General features: G+C 39.0%; 1 protein-coding gene across 2 annotated transcripts in view; it reads right to left on the minus strand.

Moving 5' to 3' along the window:
- Nucleotides 1-3,288: 3,288 nt before the first annotated feature.
- Nucleotides 3,289-20,261, minus strand: part of cilk1 (ciliogenesis associated kinase 1) — a 30,820-nt gene continuing 13,847 nt past the window's right edge. The window contains exons 6-14 of one of the 2 annotated variants that reach the window (XM_062982956.1): nucleotides 19,802-19,934; nucleotides 16,950-17,121; nucleotides 14,429-14,596; nucleotides 13,383-13,682; nucleotides 12,773-12,948; nucleotides 11,165-11,307; nucleotides 10,363-10,491; nucleotides 8,192-8,320; nucleotides 3,289-7,333 (exon numbers count right to left, since the gene is read on the minus strand). In XM_062982956.1, the coding sequence (XP_062839026.1) occupies nucleotides 7,179-7,333; nucleotides 8,192-8,320; nucleotides 10,363-10,491; nucleotides 11,165-11,307; nucleotides 12,773-12,948; nucleotides 13,383-13,682; nucleotides 14,429-14,596; nucleotides 16,950-17,121; nucleotides 19,802-19,934 (1,505 nt within the window). In that variant the 3' untranslated portion in view covers nucleotides 3,289-7,178. Of the gene's footprint in view, nucleotides 7,334-8,191; nucleotides 8,321-10,362; nucleotides 10,492-11,164; nucleotides 11,308-12,772; nucleotides 12,949-13,382; nucleotides 13,683-14,428; nucleotides 14,597-16,949; nucleotides 17,122-19,801; nucleotides 19,935-20,261 lie in introns of those variants that run through there. The other variant, XR_010006858.1, reaches the window with a different exon arrangement.

The raw sequence follows: 20,261 nt of genomic DNA on the forward strand, positions 1-20,261 counted from the left end.
AGACAGTTTTGTTTTTCATTTTCATGGTTTCGTCCTTTCTGTTGAAATTCTGATGATTATTTTTGTATATGATTCATTTTTTATTTTATTGTCTGTTTCAATTTTTTTATTTGTTGGATTTAAGCTGTATTTTGAAAAATCTAATAAAAATGGGGTATATAAAAACTTTTATTTGCACAAGTTTTTCTGGACATCTGCCCATTTAATCTTAGGCCCACTTTCTCTATGGAGCAGAGCTTCTGGTGACAGAGTACTGGATCGATAGAGGAGGCAGACAGTATCCGCAAGTTGTCCTCACAGAGTAGGATGAAAGGGGCATCCCATCTATGTGTCTGAAATTGTCATTAGATGGAGTTGAATCAGGCAGAAAGTGATAGTAAAGCAAGCAAGGGAAGACAACTGCCGCCTTTTCTTCTCTTGTTTGCACCTCAATATTAGGCTCTTTACTAATCTCGTAACAGGAATAGAGGTTTTGCTACAGTTGCTAGAGCTGTGACACTTGCAGCTTTGGTCTGTTTTAAGTTATTGTTCTGCTCAAGTCATTTCTGATTTATGGAAATCCCAAGATAAACGTATTACAGGGTATTCAGTTACTCTTTGGCAATCTCCATTTTCTGCCTTGGAAAAATGCTTCATGTTTGTATGCTTCACAAATAATGTCTGCCTTTGCAAATCCTGTACTAAACAAAGGCAATCCAAGTGTCAACATTTTTCTTTTATCAAGATACACAGGTCAAGGGAAATGTATTGGCTGGTGTCAATTGCAAAGGGATTTGTTTTGCAAGCACTGCTCTTTGTGACCCAACAGATTTCAACATTTGTTTAAAATTTTGTTTTGGTGTTCAGCTGTACACAATTAGGATCTGTAAGAGATCATAGAGTTTCAAAAACAGGTTTCTGGCAAACAAAATGACCAATGATTAGGGATTCGGGGACTAGTAATACAAACCATCTGGACAGCAAAACTGCAAGGTTTGCCTTAGGTTTGTGATAGGTTTGCCTTAGGATCAGCCTAAGCAGGAAATGATTTGAAAGCACACAACAGCCATGTAATCTATGGGTCTGACATCCTGGTGCTGTGATATGAAAAATAGTAACAGTCCAGTCCAATCCGATAAGGTATTACCACATTTAACTTAGTGGAAATTAAGAAAATGTCTTTTTCTATCCAGTTTAAATTAAGTTTATCTTCAACGGACATACCATAGCATGCTCCCGATTTTGTTCTTCTTATTTTGTATTTTCTGCCTCCATAAGCATATACTCTACGGCAGAGGTCCTCAAACTTTTTACGCCGAGGGCCGGTCCACAATCCTTCAGACTGTTGAGGGGCCGGATTATCATTTTTTAAAAAATACAAACAAATTCTGATGCACACTGCACATGTCTTATTTGTACTGCAAAAACAACAACAACAACAAGAACAAGAACAATGAAAGAACAATACAATATTTAAAAATAAAAATAATTTTAGCCAACATACATTTATCAGGATTTCAATGGGAAGTGTGCTTCTGCTTCTGGCCAATGAGATAGTCAAGTTAATTAGGGTTGTTGTTGTTGTTGTTGTTGTTGTTGTTGTGTGCCTTCAAGTCATTTCAGACTTTGGGCGAGCCTAAGTCTAAAATGTATTTATTATTTATTTATTTATTTACTGCATTTATTTACTACATTTGTATCACACCCTTCTCACCCCAAAGGGGACTTAGAGTGGCTTATAAATTATATGTACATACAATATATTATATTATTAGCATAGCACAATATTAGCATTATATATTACTTTATTGAACTATACCACTATACTGTAATATTATTAGTAATATTATATGTAATATAGAATATATAATTAATATTATTATATAGTATTATTATTAGTGTTATATTGTATTACATTATAATATTATTATCAATATTATATGTATACAATATATTATATTATAAAACTGAGGGCGGGGGCCAGGTAAATGACCTCGGAGGGCCGCATCCGGCCCCCGGGCCTTAGTTTGGGGACCCCTGCTCTACGGCATTCCTTCATATTTTAGATTCATTCCTAGACGGTTATCTTAGAACGTTCTCTCTCCCAGTTTTATGAAAGTCATATTTTTCATCCCTTCACCAAAATGTTGAAAGACAATCCAAGACATTGCATCTGTACTTTCCGATTAATACCTTCCTGCAGTTTGATGAGGAACCATGAATGTACATAGTATGACAAGTATCCTTAACCAACTTCAGGCAATATTGTATAGTCTATCCCATGTCTAAACAGTTGGCTAGCCAACCAACTTGCATGCATAACATTACCAGCTCCACCAAACAGCTTATTTCGAGTATTGGATAGAGACTCTCCAAACCAGGGTTTGACTCCCTGCTTGACCATGGAAATCCCGTGGGTGCCCCTGGGCAAGTGATAGCTGCTCAACTTCAGAGGAAGGAAATAGCAACATTAATTTCCCTATATCTGTGTATTCATAGCCTCACAGATACAACCATATTTTGGCAAAACTTTTGTTCCTGTATGCAAGAACAAAATAAAAATATTTTTCTGGCCAAAGTTTGTGCTGATATATGGGTGCAAATCTGTGCATGCCATCAGCATCTGGGATTATTTGGTGCTCACATGTTAAAAGCAACTGTATTTTGAATGCTCCTTTGAATAAAGCCTGCCAAGAAAACCCTTGGATGGGATCACCATAAATTAGATGGAACCTGAAGATGAACAAGAATAAAATAAAGTCATACCTGACTTGTCACATAGTATATCTTGTCATACACATTTGTAACCTACAGCTATCTTCTTTTGCTCTGTATTCTGTAGCCAGATTGTGTTGGGTCTCCTAAGGTGTCAATAGGCACTAAAAGACTGCTCCTAGCCACATCTATCCATGCCAAATGTTTGTATCTGTGAAGCTATGAATGCACAAATAGAGGGAAATTAATGTTAATACAAATTCTTAAGTGATGTATCATATCTTGTTGCCACCTACTCCTTTTGCCTAGATGAGGACCCCTTAAGCTGAGCAGTCTTCCTTCTCCCACCTTGGCCATCATGACTTGCCAAAATTGGCGATACTAGGCAAGTTATTGATGCTATTCAGATGAAGTTATCACAATAGTATATAATGCAAAGTGCTTAACCTGGGATGATTTTCCATTATTAGCCAATAACAAACAGACCTGTAAAATGTATAATAAGACTTTTATTCTATTCACAAGGGGAAGATTAGAATGGATAGGTTACAGAAATATTTTAGTGAATGCAGGAAGGATGGATGACTAACCAAGCAGGTTTTTAGAAAAAGCTTTATTTGAGGAAGGAGTCTTACAACATAAGGGAAAAATGAGTGTTTTGTTATTAAACTTCACAAGTGACACAAAGTAGAAAACATGCCAGGGTTTCAATTCCCACTTATACCCGTTGACTCACATTTAACACAATACTTATCTTCTGCACATATTTGACTCAGCCGCAGACCTTGGATGCAAGAACCCACAAAGAGTGGTGTATTTGTATTGGCGAGTTATTTAAACACTGATAGAAAATGAGACAGTTTCATAAAAATAGCCACAGAGCAGATATGTGTAAACTTCAGCAAATGCTTACGCCACCATAGATCCACTGAATGAAGAAACTGTTCTGAAGCTGCTATGTGATCCTATGTAAGAATGCATGTGACTGAAGTCTTAAGCATTTGGAAGACTTCAGATAGCACATTTAGAAGTTAGTTTCCACTTCAGAGCAGATTATTTAAAAGAAACCTGTATGGAAAAAAGAGAGCTGGGAATATCTCAATTTAATATAGAGGTAATCGTATCTCAAGCTGTTTTGAACCACTAGGCATTCTGCACTTCATGCAAGGCTTGTGATATTATTGAGAAACAGGCAAAGGGCCATTTCAGTAATTTTACAAGGAAATGTTGAGTCTGTAGTAAATTGTGCAGTTATGTTGCTTTTGATCAGATCTCAGTAAAAGATCAAACTTCTTAAAGTTATTGCTTTGACAGGATATGTCATGCAGAATCATTACCAAAGTGAAACAGTATTTTTAGTTGTGCTTAGCAGAAGTCAGTCAATGGAAGTAAGACCATTTTAATGCATGTGTGCTCTTTATGGCATTCAAGGTATTATTTCTGCTCAGATTTAAAAACACAGGAATCCATTAAGACTCAAGAATATAATGACATCCAGACAGAAGTGTTTCATGTGACTAAACATTCAGGGACATTTGTGAACTAATGTAGGCACATTTTAAAAACCTAATCAGCTACATGAGATTTTCTAAAAAAAATAGTTATGTGCTACATCAAAAGGAAACTCCACTGAATGTAAATGGAATTGTTCCTTCCTAACTGTTCTTATGATTGCATCCATAACAACCAAACAAAACCCCACTATTACCAACACTGAAGAGCATGTAAACTATTTTAATAATTGGCAAGAGCGATATCTCTCTCCCTCCCCTCCCCCCCCCCCCCCCACGTCCTAATTTAGGAATGGGAAACTGGCCATTTCCAAGATATAGTAGGACTGCATCTCCCATTAGCCCTGGACAGTATAGCAAATAGTGAGGAACGGCTAGAACTGTAATTGAAAAAGGGCAAAATTGGTTTTTAAAAAACTCTTGTAAACAAATAATCCTCCAGAGAAAACAATTTTAGTTTCCCATGATATGTTTTCTTCTTGATACTGTAAAGGCTTATTCATGTTATGTTTATTTAGGCTAATTCCTGAACAATGCATAAATCAGATTATTATATAGAAAGTTTTTAAAAGATGACATTAATAATAAATTTATCAGATCATATGTACAATTGAACCTAAATGATTAAGGAATGCTTTCTGAAAATTGAATTGCATAACTGAACATGGCTCAAATTTATCTCCTTAAACTAATTTAAGGGAAGAAGCAATGTCACCAAAGACTGGAAAGACGAATGCTCTGCCTCAAATCCACTGTACATTGGTTATTACTTCCCTGCTCAATCTCGTTTTGCTTCACCACATATTTATTACATTCTGTACAACCCAGCCACTCAAGTCCTCACATGCTAACAGGGCTTGGAAAGCTACTTTTAAAAAGCAGAATTTACAGTAGTGACATGCTGAAGTCATCGACACTTAAACAGTTACAGGTTGATACTCTGAGCTGCAAACCGTCATCCTGCCACCATTCAGTTATGGATAGCTTGAGCTCATTCTGCTTAAAATAACTTCCTAGACTCAATATAGGAAATATCGGCTGAATACATCCAAGGAATAGGGAAAAGAGAATCTGCTATTCATGGAAATTCACCAAAATGGAAAAATGTCTTTGAAAACGATTGAAATAATAGATGTGGTGACACCTCAAAGGTAATTGTTTTAGGGTAGGGAATAATCCACAATAATTCCAGAATGGCATGAAGGAAAGAATTAAAAATAGGATATCAAAAAGTATATGCTTCTCATTCTGATTCAAATGATCTGAAAGATAAAATTCTGATAAGGCGGTCATCTGAAACCATGCTAAAAGGAAGAAGTCATCACATGTTTGAATTTTCCTTCTTTCGGCTTCTACCTTGTGCAAAAAGAAGAGGAAGCAATAAGGATATGGCTCAAGACAAAGTGGAATGTCTATAAAACAGGACTTTGAAAAAGGTGACTGAAGGCTTACTTATGCAGCTTTTGGGATTGTTCTCCCTCAGAAAGGCCCATCTTGAACTTTTTCAGTGAGTAGTAATGCATAGAGATTAATTCCCCAATATTATTTTCTCCAGAAAAAACATGATATGGCATTTGAACAGCATCTTAAGTTAACAGAGCAGCCTTGCTACTTTTGAGACAATTGGCTGTTTTCCTTTCAAAATGCATAGATTTGAACCTGTCCCTTTTAATATCATTTTCCATGTTATAGTTCTATCATGTACATTTCTGTACATCTACTACATTTTCACGTTGACTTATAAACTGGTTGGAAGTGCTTCCTAAAATTATTTTACAAGGATGTGTCATACATAATTCCTGAAAGTGAACCACTAGTTATCCAAATGACAACTTTTGTCTAAGCCTCACACAGAAGCCACCACGTTTTCTTTGGAGAAAGAAAAACCAACTACAGTATAAAAACAGGCAGCTGAATATAGAAAAAACTTTTAACTTTTCTGCTGGCATTTCCTAATATCTCATTTATATTACTCTATGAACCAGCTTTGTCATACTTAATATTGCTTTAAATATCTCCCAATAACTACGCTACATAATGCCTTGCTTACAAACGAAGCAGGATGCCTCTATTTATAACTGGGCATAGCTTTCCACTGGAAGAGAAGTTAGCTTTTGGTATGAAGTGTCATGTGGATAAGGCCACACACACCTTTTTTTTTCAGTTCACACCATCACTAGAGTCAAATTCTAAAGATTATCCTGGATTATACCATTGGGGGCTGCTAGTATTTATATTTCCAAATTTCTCTAAAAGTCAGGGACATAAATATAATCAGGATAGATCCAATTTTCCTTGCTAAACTGCTTTTCTGCATACAAGGGGTGTTTCAAACGACCATTTATCACTTGCAGCCTGAAGTGTAAATTTTAGAAATAACAAATATTCCCATCCTGTTGATTTTATGAATTGGTTCTAAAAATTCTAAGTTATAAGAAGGGCAATGTGCTAAATTCCTTTTCGTGTTTTGCTACAACAAAAATGAGATGAGCAATAATTTATGGAGCACTGCAGACATTAAACCTAACTGGTTATTTGCCTGACATACTGTGTCATGATATTACCTTGAATTTGGAAACTGTCCCTTTTCTGACTTATTTATATTAAATACTGCCTCAAATTTGCTACATTTATTCACTTTTATAAAAAAAACCTGACCCAAAATAGGAAAAATAGTTTTCTTTTTAAAAAGCTACATTTCAAAGTTGGTCATACAAAAATGCCAAAAAATCCACAGAGAACCCCACAATTCTAAGCTGATATACAAATGTGTATTGGTCCTATGAAAATAAATTGCTCCCATCATATTGTAAAAACAATACAAAAACGTTACAAGATTGCATTCAAATACATACAACCAAAAAATGAATTGCCTTAAATAGTCTTGAAATGTCTTGGTCATAGAAAATAAGAATTAATAGAGCTTCCAACTCATAAGACTGTCCTTCTCATTTGTCACTGTTCATGAAAAATTCAACGGTGAGCGCCATATTTTAAAGACCAGTCAGTTCGTCCATGGACTGGTTGAACTGGAGGTGGATGTGGCAGTAAAGCTGAAGTGCTTTTCACTGGTATATTAAAAGATGTCCTCCCGATATGAGGTCCCACAGACTTCAGAGAAGTATATGCTAGAAATGAATAAAAGAAGCTAATGAATCAGGAGGTAAATTCAGATCTGGGATAGATGACTTTGACCAAGCTATGTAAAAAGATTATGGATTAAAGTACCAAAGTATATTCTGCTCATATACTGAGATTGTGTTACCCACATCCTCGGTGTATCTTCAAAATCTGCAATGAGAGATGGGAGACCTCCCAAAATATTATGAGGTCATATGGGTGTATACTTACAGAACAATTCATTACATCAAATGAAAAGAACACGGCCCCCTCTGTAGCCATTAGCCTGTAGTCTTCTTTGCTAACACTGGTAGCAAAGAAGAATAGCAACGTTAATCACTATGTCTTTTTTAAAATATATTTTTTGTTTTAGGACATACACATTCACAACACTGACAATTCCCATCACGACCACAAGGATTATTATTTTTCTTTATTATTTATTTGCCATATTTATATCCTGCCTTTCTCTACTCCAGGGGGGACCCAAGGTGGCTTACAAATGGCACTACTATAGTGCCTAGGGCATAAAAACAGTAGGATTAAATTAAAATTACATATTAATCCTTTTTGAGACAATCCTTCTAGATTTACATACCATATAACACTTGTATCCTATTTGTCATGTCCTAATGTACTACTGGGCTATTTCAAGCAGAATGGAAGATATACTCTTCCTAAAGTACTCTATTGATAATTCTGAAGCAAGTTTCCAAGCTAGTTCTACAAGGACTCATTTGAAGTCATATGAACAGGATAGGGGCTTAGAACAAACCCTGGCTGTTTGTGGGCTTCTCTTAAATTTTGGCGCAGTGGTGCAATTGTTGTGTTCCACAATGCCATTTCTAGAAAGAAACAGAGCTTACCAGAAGATGGATCTAGAGAAGATGGATCGATAATTGGTGCTAAATGAACCCTCTGGCCAGCAGAGCCAACTTCTTTTTTCAGAAATGAAGGGATATATGCAGCCGTTAGCCCATTTGACCCTGTGTGGCCTGAAAGAAATGACAAGAAAAGAGAGGCTCAACTGGGGTAAATGCAGGAGAATTACTAGGTTACACAAAGCTTTAACAATGGTTTCCTTAAAGGAAATATCAGTTAAATTTTAATCTGTTTATTGTGTTAGAATGAGGTATTTTAACTTAACATCACTTTGAAGTCAATCTAACTTGGGCATGGGCACTAAGGCCTGGGGGCTGGATGCGGCCCTCTGGGCATTTACCTCAGGCCCTCCTAATTTTCTCTGTCCTCTTGGTGTAAGGACACAGCAGCTTACCCTCTGGATCACTCTCAGCCACTGCATGTTTCACCCTCCTCCCGGCATAAGGATGGTGCAAGTGGCCCCTTCCTTATGCCAGCCGGACGGCTCAAGGGAGGTACAAGGCGGCTGAGGGCCCTCCAGATCACTCTCAGCCATAGCCTGTCTCGCCCTCCTCCCAGCATAATGCCAAAAGGGCAGCCCAAGGATCAGGGAGGAGAATGGGGAGGAGGATCGAGGCAGTTGCCACATGTCTTTCCTTCTTCCCGGCATAAGGATGAGCCGAGCAGTCCCGTCAGTATGCCCGGAGGACAACCTGAGGTTGACCCAGGCCTTGCTCTGCTCCCTCCTGGTCCTGCTCTCTCCTGGGCCCTCCCCCTCCCAGGGCTGCCATGCCCAGCATGTGCCCGGCCTCTTCCCTCCTGGCCCAGCCAGCAATGCGGCCCCAAAGCAAAAAGGTTTGTACATGCCTGATCTAACTCATGCAATCAGTGAAACCATTCAATCAGCAATAGATCAAAGCTGATCAGAAATTTCTCCACAAATCAAAATGCTTCCCCACACATAAGATGCTGGAAGAGATAGTCCCCTCCCCTCTTATGTGTAAGCTTTTCATCTAAGGCAACTAGTCATGTGTAATGTGAGATCGTACAGTCATTTGCAATGACTCTACCATTTCAGCGACTGAGTATTTGAAATGACCATCATGAGACTTCTACCATTTTAAAAATGGATATTTTTATAGATGTGGCATCTTTGCAATGCCATCTTCAAAGTTTATTTCTATCTTTGGCTGTAGTCATATGCAGAACTATTAGTGTACAGGTGCAAGTTGGACATGACTTGAAGGCACAGCAATACATGCAGAATTTATCATCAGGTAGTTCTATTTGAATTAGCAGGTATTAGCTTGCCAATAATAATAATAATAATAATAATAATAATAATAATAATAATAATAATAATAATAATTTATTTATATACCGCCCTATCTCCCAGATGGGACTCAGGACGGTTTCCAATCATAAAAACAACACATACATTACATAGCAGCATAATAACACATTATTAAACAAGATAAAACAATACAATTATATAGCAATAAATAACACTTACACAACCTGATGAAGGGGACGGGAACCATAAACCCAATATATTAAAGTGTATCATTTCAGGCTAGATAAATCTTGTGCAATATATTCAGGCCCAGATTGATCAACGGTATTCCAATGTAATTACTCAAAATTACTCAAGACGGTGGTGGGAGCGCGAGGAGAGCCTCCCCAGATGATCTCAAGGTCCGCACTGGCTCATAGGAGGAGATGCGATCACTGAGATAGGTAGGGCCCGAGCCGTATATGTCTGTCTTATGCAGTATTTTCCCAAATCAGTGATATCAATCTAATATAAGTATGGTGCAGCAAGAAGTTGAAAACAAGAACCGTAAAATCAACAGAAAGTATAGCATGTCCTTTAATCATTATTATATAGTTTTCTGCATTTAATGAAAAGACAAGGAAGACACACAGCAACATCATTAGGCCTAGTCACCAGAAATATCACCTGAAAAACCAGACCATCTCCATGGAAGAAAAGTTTTCATTTGCAAACAGCAACAATAGAGTAGCTGGGCACTGAATAAAATGTCATTATCTTAGGTCCTGTTAGATTTCGTGTGCCGCTGTACCTGACCATCCTATACAAAGACTTTTCTCACTAGCCCATTTTATTTTAGCAAATGGAACACATCTTTCAGAATATTTCAGGAACACTTCTTACTGGAATTCAGTCTGGCAATTCCTCCTGCTACTCCCGATGTCTTTATAGGCAAACTAGAAGGGGGCCACAGATTAGAGGGAATGGAATCTTTGCTTGAACTGGACATTACATTATTTCTTGTGCTTATTCCTGGAGGAAGAAACAATTTTCTGTTAGCAAGTCTGTTAGTTGTTAGATGAAAAGAATTTTCACTTCACTGAAACATGCCTTGTTTTAAATTCATAGCTATCTCACAGAACTTAAGATCAACTTTTGTGTAAATGTTCCTGGATCATAATGGTTCTCCTTATAGAACATAACAGGGGCAATTGCTAGTGGAAGACTAGATAGAATAAAGAGACAGTTATGGTAAATGAAGGTCCTGGATATGAAAAATTCAGAACCAGATCCAATGAAGCCCATTACATGGTCTGCAGCGATTGATTACTTTTCAGTGCAGCCTTCTTCAGTGTGCTTATTGCAAAACGGATGAAATAAAAAATGCAACAATATAGAAACAGCTTTAGGTGTTTAGAATCAATCAATAACTTAGGAAACTTTGATTTATACTAATAAAATGTAAACATTACAAAATCATAATATGCTGTGTTAAACAAGTTATTTACAAAAACTCAGTAAATTCGTAACATTTTGAAAATGCTGTCTCAAAGAAGGACCTCTGTTAATGTTAGAACAAAAGTCTTACACAAAAAAGCAGAAAGAATAAACTGTTTGCTCTATTAATTACCTACACAAATCAAAGTATAATATCCATATTTTCTAAAATGTCATAGTAAAGATTATGGGTTTCTTTTTTACTAACCAGGTAAATACCTAGAGTGTTTCAAATAATGTTGTTTGGCTGTAGAAACTTGTAACGTTGGCGTGTCCTGCCGAAGGTAGGAAGGTGCGCTATTCCCAGTCCCAAGGCAAACAGAAGGTTTCAGATCTAAAATACTTTCAAACCTGTTAACAGGAAACCAAAAGCCATGGTTTATATTGGATGACACACTTCCTCGTCAGTCATGAATAACTGCATATTTGATTCCAGGCAAAGAAATAAAAAACGCAATACATCTTCTGAAGAACGCAACAGCCAAATTCAGAAACTCCAATGTAAAGTCAGATGCATATAACATGTTCCAATGCTCCAATACAAAAAAAATGTTGAATAAGCTGAAGTTGTTAATCAACTGAAATCAGACAGAAGACACACAACAGAGGAGAGTGTCTGCCATGTTACAGGAGCAGCACAGAGAAGAAAAACATACATATTGTGATAGACTGTTATTGGTTAAGGCTGCAGTCCAACATACTTACCTGGATATAGGTCTAAAGAAGTGGGGTTTATATATCAGTAAACATTCACTGAATTGGGTTAGACTAAACTGAGAGTACATTCCACTTTCAAATAACTGCACATCAGATAGGTGGCTTGGATGCAATTTTACACTTAGCTTTAATCTCAGTTGTTTTCAAAGGAACCTCAACTGGACAATAATAGTTTTCATGGCATATTAACCCATGGCACAATAAAAATGCCTTTGTAGCTGTTTTGTGGCTTTAAACTGGTGGCTCACTGTAAACAGTACATGTTTTACAGTCAGTTTGGTTCAAGTAAAAACTTGAATCTAATGTTCACCTTTTTTGGTTAAATTACATTCCCAAAATTGTGGTACACATTAGATTCACTGGTACATTAGAATTGTATGCGTACACCCAACTGTGTGAAAAGATTCGGAGGGACCCGGAGCTCAGATTGGGGTGGGGGGGGGGGGGGTGAAGAAGTTACTGGTGGCAGTGGCACCCAGCTGGTGTTCCAGTCATCCTGCCACTTAGCCTGCCTCCCAGGCAACCCTCAGGGTCTCTAAGCCCTTCCCCTTGTGGTTCAGTTCCACGCAGTTCCATGAAGGCATTAGCACAAGGCCTTCAAAAACTCAGTTTTGAAGGCCTTGTGAATGAAGCCAATTGGGAACCACACTAGGCTGGCAAGTTCGCCTTGGCCTGACAGAATGGTGTGGCTTCCCAAATGGACTCATTCAAGCTGACTGCCTCCCTGACATGATATGCCTGCACTGTTGGGCACATCACATTGGAGAGCAGATTCAATTTTTGTAATGTGCATAATCAAAATGGATGTGTGCATTACATTTGATGGCGCATAATAAGTAAGTATAGTATTTAGGAATAAGCCTCCATAAAATCTATTAGTTATGCAAAACAGCCCAAAACATCTACCAAAACGTCTACTCAGAAAACATCACACTGAAAACCGTGATTTATTTCCTCATAAACATGTACAGGATAGTGATTTTTATGTAACTGAATCGAGATAAGAGTCAAGAAATGGGTAAGATGAGAACAATTAACATGCCTGCCTCTTTCACAAGCACAGAAACAAAAACACACAGATTTAAAACAATAAACTTGCCTGCAAAATGCTTCATCACCCTGTCCTTTGTTTTTAAAATCATTTTTGGCCACCTCACACCCTCCTAAATCCTCCCAATCCTCAGAGCTTTTCAGTGTTCCATCAATGTGTCCCCATCTGCGCCGATTCTTTGGTTTGAGTTCACCATTTGTTTTTTCTGTCGCAACATCTATTTTCTGTCATCACAAAAATGGAAAATATAAAACTGAAGGAAAACAATGTGAAGTTGAGCGCTGCTGCATAAACAACAAAGTTATCATTGGGATTGATTGGGCTAATTCTTTAGTGATTCACTTCACTAAACTTATTCTGGCTAGTATTAATACTGGATTTACAAAAACTTGCACAGTTCATTCTGACCACACATGGGTTCTGCATTAAAATTATATTTTAAATAGAAAATTCAGGCAATTTAGTACACCATTTGTTAGTGTTGGTACAGAAATAAATATCCATATAAACAGCACAAAAGCCAAACTTCTAAAGGGCTGCAAAGAGGAAAAATCTATTCTACCTTGTCCCCATGATATAACCCACATGGCTATTAGAGCTAATTGAACAAAATAACATATCCATTTAAAAAAAACAGATCTCAAAAGCAAAGTCTTACGTGCTGCGGCATCTTACTGCGGATATTTGGCAAAGCCATTTGGCTAGGCTTGTCTTCCCTTAAATTGTCACTCAGTGAAGAGCCTGTTTTATATGGATATATCACAGAGTGGGAGGGCTGGTTCTGCTGGAAGGGCCTGAATGAAAGGCGAACTTGTGCTTTAGGAGGAGGTTGTGCAGGAGGAATGGGTTTGATATGGATCTGGGTTTTTTCAGGAACATCTCTCTGTTTTCCTCCCTCCTGAATACAGCGAGAAGGGCCCAGTGCTTGGCCAACTTGGAAATAAGGATATCGAAGTGCCTGAAAATAAATTGAGATGTTGATGATTTAAACCAGGAAAACCAGCTATCAAGACCAAATAAAATGCCAAATAATGTTTCCATTCACTACTCATAACTGTATATGCATTTCATAATCCCACAGAATGACAAAATAAGGCCAGAGTATGGCACCATGAAGACAATTCATCTCCTGAAAATGCTATTCAAAAAACAAATTTTATGAGGCTGAAAAAATCTGCTTGTAAGTTATTTGTAAGCAGCAATATCAGAAGGTGGAGTGGAGTGTTTCCATTTTTTGCATCACTCCATCCTTCCTTTAAGGCTGGTAGTAACCAAAATTATGCTAAGCAATAAACATTGTGATATATAAGTTATGCATGTTAAGAACATGGATGAAGAATTTCAGAACTCTTTCCAGTGATATGTCCAACCTTCCTTACACTTATAGCATTATTACACTGGTTGCTCTGTATCAGCCCTTCTGGTTGTATAAGCAATTTACAAGCACAATTGCTTTGATTATGGCAAAACAACTTTAATTCTCAGAATGTGCATATTGCTGTCACTACTTAGCATTTAAATTAGACAAATATCTGTCAGAATTCTGACTGGTAGCAAAAGCAATGCAAGCAGTGGCCAAAGCAGAAATATTTGGAGAAATGTTTGGCTCCTTCTCACGCTTTATGGTTGGAGCTTCCAAATGAGCAAGTGTGCGATTAGCAAGGAAATGACTTATAAAAATGGACGTACGAAAGGAAAACAAACCTGGCTTGCTGTTGGTCTCTTTTTTGGGTCCCACTGCAACATGTCTCTCATGAGTTGTATTGCTTCACTGCTTGCATTAGGGATGAGGGTTTTCAGGTTATTTGGTACGCACTGAGGCCAGCGGAAATTCATGGTGCCTGCAAGCTGGTAGCCTTCAGACCAGTCATTCTGGAAAAGATTGAAGTAAGCATGCATGCCAAAGAATATATGTGTAGCTATTGCAGACTTGCTAAAGAGGCTTTTTCTGCCACATTGTCACATACCTTTATACAACATTTTCAAAAATGCATTAAAGCTAGGTTTAGCAATCAATTATGCGGTGCCCCTCCTCCCCTCAAAAAATTGATGTCCAGGTTTTTAGACCTGTTCTTGGGCCTGTTTTGGGGTTATTTGGGTCTATAAGTTGCATTGGATAGGTAGCATCAGCTTTAAGTAAAGGTAAAGGTTTTGCCCTGACGTTAAGTCCAGTCGTGACCGACTCTGGGGGTTGGTGCTCATCTCCATTTCTAAGCCGAAGAGCTGGCGTTGTCCGTAGACACCTCCAAGGTCATGTGGCTGGCATGACTGCATGGAGCGCCGTTACCTTCCCGCCAGAGCGGTACCTATTGATCTACTCACATTTGCATGTTTTCGAACTGCTAGGTTGGCAGGAGCTGGGGCTAACAGCAGGCGCTCATTCTGCTCCCGGGATTTGAACCTGGGACTTTTCGGTCTGCAAGTTCAGCAGCTCAGTTCTTCAACACACTGCGCCACCACCAGGGGCCCCAAGCTCTAGTTTCTTAGATATAGTTCTCATGGTTTTCTATGGGCGATCAGATGACGACTGGTAGATGGCATATGTTCTGCATCGCAAAAACTAGAGCTGATGGGGAAAACTGGTGCCATTTTTGGAATCAGCAGGTCAAAATATACCCAGCAACAGGCCTAATGTTTGAGGCAACAAAATGTGTATTGCCCAGTAATATCGAAGTAGATTTGTTTATATTTTCAGGGAGTACATCAGAGGGTGGCGTGAACTAAGCAAATCTACAGTGCCAAGGATCTTTAGATAGTTCTTTTTAACCCCAAGAAAAGTAACACTAGGGACCTCTTCATATAGCACGAAATAACACCGTTTCGGTGCTTTTGGCTAAGCATCATCAGGTAGTGCTTGGCAGACCCCGCCCACATTCCTGCTGATGTAGAGGGGAAGTGCCAGAAGGCGCTTTCTCCTCCACAACGGGGAGGAAAGTGTTTTTCTGGTAGCTCCAACGGAGCTACCAGCACTTTCCTCCCTTAGTCTGGATCCTCTGGGAGTACATGACTCAGGAGGTTACACCCTCAGGTTCATTGGAACACGCAAGACCTCTCACCACAACAAGGTGACAATTCATCAGGGGGATGTCCCATCCCCACCATATGATGGGAGAAGGAGGGAGGGTGCACAAGGTACCACAAAGCATCCTGTGCACCTTCCCTTTCGTCGGAGACTGCCTCACAATGGCACGGCCCCCATGGCCAGTGTAAATAGGTCCCAGGAGAACTTCACCAAACAAGTCAGCGAAGCCAAGTCCAGTAAACAAATAAACAGTGTTTACACTATATTTATTGAGAACACTTTTATACAAAAAGGCAAAATAGCAGGAACCCTAGCATTTTTCTGAGTATCAACAGTGAAAGACTTTTGAGAGTGGGACTAAGAAAATTGCCCATGGCCTAGTCTTTTCCTAGGACTTTATCACATTAGGAAATACTCCATTTCTGAAACCATTTGAGAATGATTTTGAATGGGTCCCATCACATGCCGTTTGCCCCATCCCATCAGTATTCCATTGGAATCCATCTGCAAAGCGTCGCAGAAATGGATGTCTGGCAGATGGAACTCTAAGCTTGTTTTTTTTAATACTACGGATTCTTCCATAGTTGCTGAAGCGCTGTTTTTGTGTGTGATAGGAACATCTGTATGCAGCCCATCAGCAACAATACTTTTTAAAAGGCCATAGATTGATGCAGGGGTTGTTTTGAATGGATTGGAAGGAGCTAGTCTTCCGTGGCGTGTTGAGTCAAAATGCAGTATTTTCAAATCATAAGAATCGTAATAACTAGGTGTGACGAGGAGAGTATACAGCCCATGCCAATATAGTATGCATCCAGTCCAAAAGAAATATGGGATACATACTGATATAAACGGATTATATTCCAATGTGATAAGGTCCCTAGTCACACTTCTCCTAGCATTCAAATAATGGTCAGCTGCTCTTCTCTTTTAGCAGCATGCTTGATGCTAGAGTCAATAGACCAATAAATGTATACTAATTGTGCATCAAAACATATGCAGAGTGATTTTCTAATCAATAACCCATCTAAAAATCTCCCTTTCCCCGCACAATCGGAGTACTGCACTAATTGGAAACTGCTTATCAAATAATATAATGGTAACACCAGCAAAATATTGCAACTAATGTTTGGTGGTAAGAAACAGAGAACATGTTCATGATTGTGCTCCTTCACGCACATTTAATGCCTGATTCTCCATACATACCTTTTTTGGCGTTCCCAGTACTTGGCAAATTTTGAAAATTGTATCAATTTCACTGGCCCCTGGGAAAAGTGGCCTAAGCGTGTAAACTTCTGCCATGATGCAACCAACAGCCCAGATATCAATGGGAGAACTATAGTTAGTGGATCTCAAAAGCACTTCAGGAGCTCTGTACCTGAAAGCCAAAAATAAGTAAACAACAATATACAATATATCCATTTATAGAATATGTCAATCAAGATGTTACACTGAATAAAAGTAACACATGAACTAGATGAAAGTGAATACAACAAAGTCCATTCTCTTTACCCACACAGCAACAAGGATCCTTGAAAAAATGCTTTCTACATGTTGAGCAACAGTCATGGAAAGATCCTGCAACACTGTTATGTGAAGGATTTCTCCAACAGTAAATATAAATAGCCTATAGAATCCATGCTAATGTGTTGCAGTTGCTTGATGCAACTCAAATACCCCTCAAAAACCAATGGAAATAGAATCACTGGGCCCCATAAATATGAATGAATGATTTAGACTTTATTTCTATCCAGCCCTACCTCCCCAGTAGAGAGTCAGGGTGGTTTACAACATATAGAGGCAAACATTCAATGTAATATAAAATAAAAAATAACATAAACCAAAAGATAAAACCCAATTTACATTTACACAAGCAACAAAGACAATCAGACAATTGAACACAGACCAACAAATTCACATTATAACCATTTCATATTTAACAGATTTTTAAAATTTAGAGTATAAAAGATGAAATTAAAAGCCAAATCCATATTCCACTTCTTCTTGTCCATTTGTGCAAAGTATTTCAAGTATCCTCCTCTCCATATGCCTGTGTGCACAGAAAGGTCTTCGGTTGTTTTTTAAAGCACAATATTGAGGAAGCCATTTTGATCTCCCTAGGGAGAGAGTTCCAGAGACAGGGACAGCTACAGAAAAGGCCCTTTCCCTCGTTCCCACCAGCCGTACTTGAGACGGGGGTGGGACAGAGAGCAGGACCTCACCTGCTGACTGTAGCACCCGGGCAGGCTCATAAAGGAAGATGCAATTGGCCAGGTAATCTGAACCCGAGTTGTTTAGGGCTTTAGCACTTTGAATTTCGCCCAACAGCCAACTGGGAGCCAGTGGAGCTGTTGTAGCATGGGAGTGGTACTCTCCCTGTACGCAGCCCCAGTTAGTAGTCTGGCTGCAGATCTTTGTACCAGCTGAAGTTTCTGAGCGCTCTTCAAAGGCAGCCCCACTTAGAGAACGTTGCAGTAATCCAAGTGGGATGTGACTAAGGCAGTGGTTCTCAACCCGTGGGTCCCCAGATATTTTGGCCTTCAACTCCCAGAAATCCTAACAGCTGGTGAACTGGCTGGGATTTCTGGGAGTTGAAGGTCAAAACACCTGGGGACCCACAGGTTGAGAACCACTGGCCTAAGGCATGGACAACTATAGTCTGATCTGGTATCTCAAGGTATGGACACAGCTGGTGCACAAGTTTTAACTGTGCAAAGCCACTCCTGGCCACCGCCGACACCTGGGTCAGAGATGAATCCAAGGTCATCCAAGATGAAACAGACATGTAAAACTTTGAATTCATCTTGCCCCAACACAAAGAGCAAAGCCAGCTCAACCATTAGATAGAATGTCGTGGTCACCTCAGGCAGCGGATGTTGGGACGTGGTAGCAAGGAGTTACTGAGTACCATCCGGTCTCCTTGCACTGTCTAAGATAGACTTGCTGGATTCAAATCCGTGAATGATCAATTTGCTAATAAAGAAAAAAAAAAGATGTATCTGCCAATTTAGCAGACTTTCATTTACAGAATGGGAAGCGGTACCAACTTGTTTTTTGCCCTCAGTAGCAACATTTTTTTGGATAGGCCCAGATAAGCTACTCTGCCTGTAGACAATTTTGACCAAGCAAACACCAAGAGAAAGGCTAGAAGATGTGGACAACAGTTATAGTGAAATAAAATAAATGGTGATCTTTTCCCATTTATCTGTATTTATTTGTTCCTGCTTCACATCTTTTCCAAATCACAGGCAAAGCAAGAGAAAAGAAGGGATAAACAATTAATAAAGCGATTCATCATCATGAGTATTTTAAAGTCCCACGGCTGTTCTCCCTGGTGATGAAGGAGTCAGAAGAAATCTCAGCTGGAAACACACACAGTAGGATAGTGCTGAGTGGGGTAGGTTATGGTATAAAGGGAGTGATATCTGAAAACCAAGGGAAAGTATTTCCATGGGTTGAACACCATCTGATTTTTAGGAGGGCATCTTCTGCCTGTGCTGTACCACTGCCCTTTTGTTCTGTCAGTCCTATTGTGTGAGTCTAAAACTGCCCGCAATACAGAATCATGGAATTGAAAGAGGCCACAAGGGCCGTCCAGGCCAACCCCCTGCCATGCAGGAACACCAAATCCAAGCACTCTCAACAGATGACCATCTAGCCTCTGCTTTAAAATCTCCAGAGAAGGAGATACCACCACACTCCAAGGCAGCATACCCCACTGTTGAACAGCTCTTAACATCAGGAAGTTATTTCTAATGTTTAGGTGGAATCTTTTTTCCTGCTGTATCCTAGTCTCCAAAGCAGCCAAAAACAAGTTTGCTCCCTCCTCAATGTGACATCTTTTCAAATATTTAAACATGGCTACAATGTCCCCTCTTGGCCTTCATTTCTCCAGGTTTAACATGCCCAGCTCCCTAAGCTACTCCTCAAAGGGCTTGGATTCAATATATGCATGTCATTGCATAATGTGCATCAAGGACAGAAGTTCAGCAAAAGATGCCGAGGAAGGGTATGAGCAAAGGTAATCTTCAACTCTGTACCATAATCTAAACACTTACCATCTTGTGGAGACATAGTCGGTATAGGGAGGCCTGGACCTAATTTCTCGTGCAAGGCCAAAGTCTGCTATTTTCACAAGCTCTGGTCCCATGCAAAGGAGGTTTTCGGGTTTCAAGTCACGGTGAAAAAAACCTGGAGTCCAAAACAAACAATCTTTCTATAATTCCTTTCGTCTATTCTCATTTCATTGCGCATTTTTATGTTTGTGCCACATAAAGTTTGACAACAAACCTAGAAGAAAAACAACACTATCTGTTCTGTGCTAGGAACAACTTGGCTTGCTGTTGGAAGCCTTTTTATGGTTTGAAGGTTTGAGAATGGCATCTGGTATGCCTAGATGTCACACTCAATGACCTGGAAGCTCAGCTGGTGATGAAGATTTAGCACAAGGCATTTTGCCAACACTAAGCTGTTCTGAGACTAAGTAGGTTTTAGATTCTTTGTACATTTTTGGAGATT

This window comes from Anolis carolinensis, chromosome 1 (assembly GCF_035594765.1).
Source record: "Anolis carolinensis isolate JA03-04 chromosome 1, rAnoCar3.1.pri, whole genome shotgun sequence".
Lineage (NCBI taxonomy): Eukaryota > Metazoa > Chordata > Lepidosauria > Squamata > Dactyloidae > Anolis > Anolis carolinensis.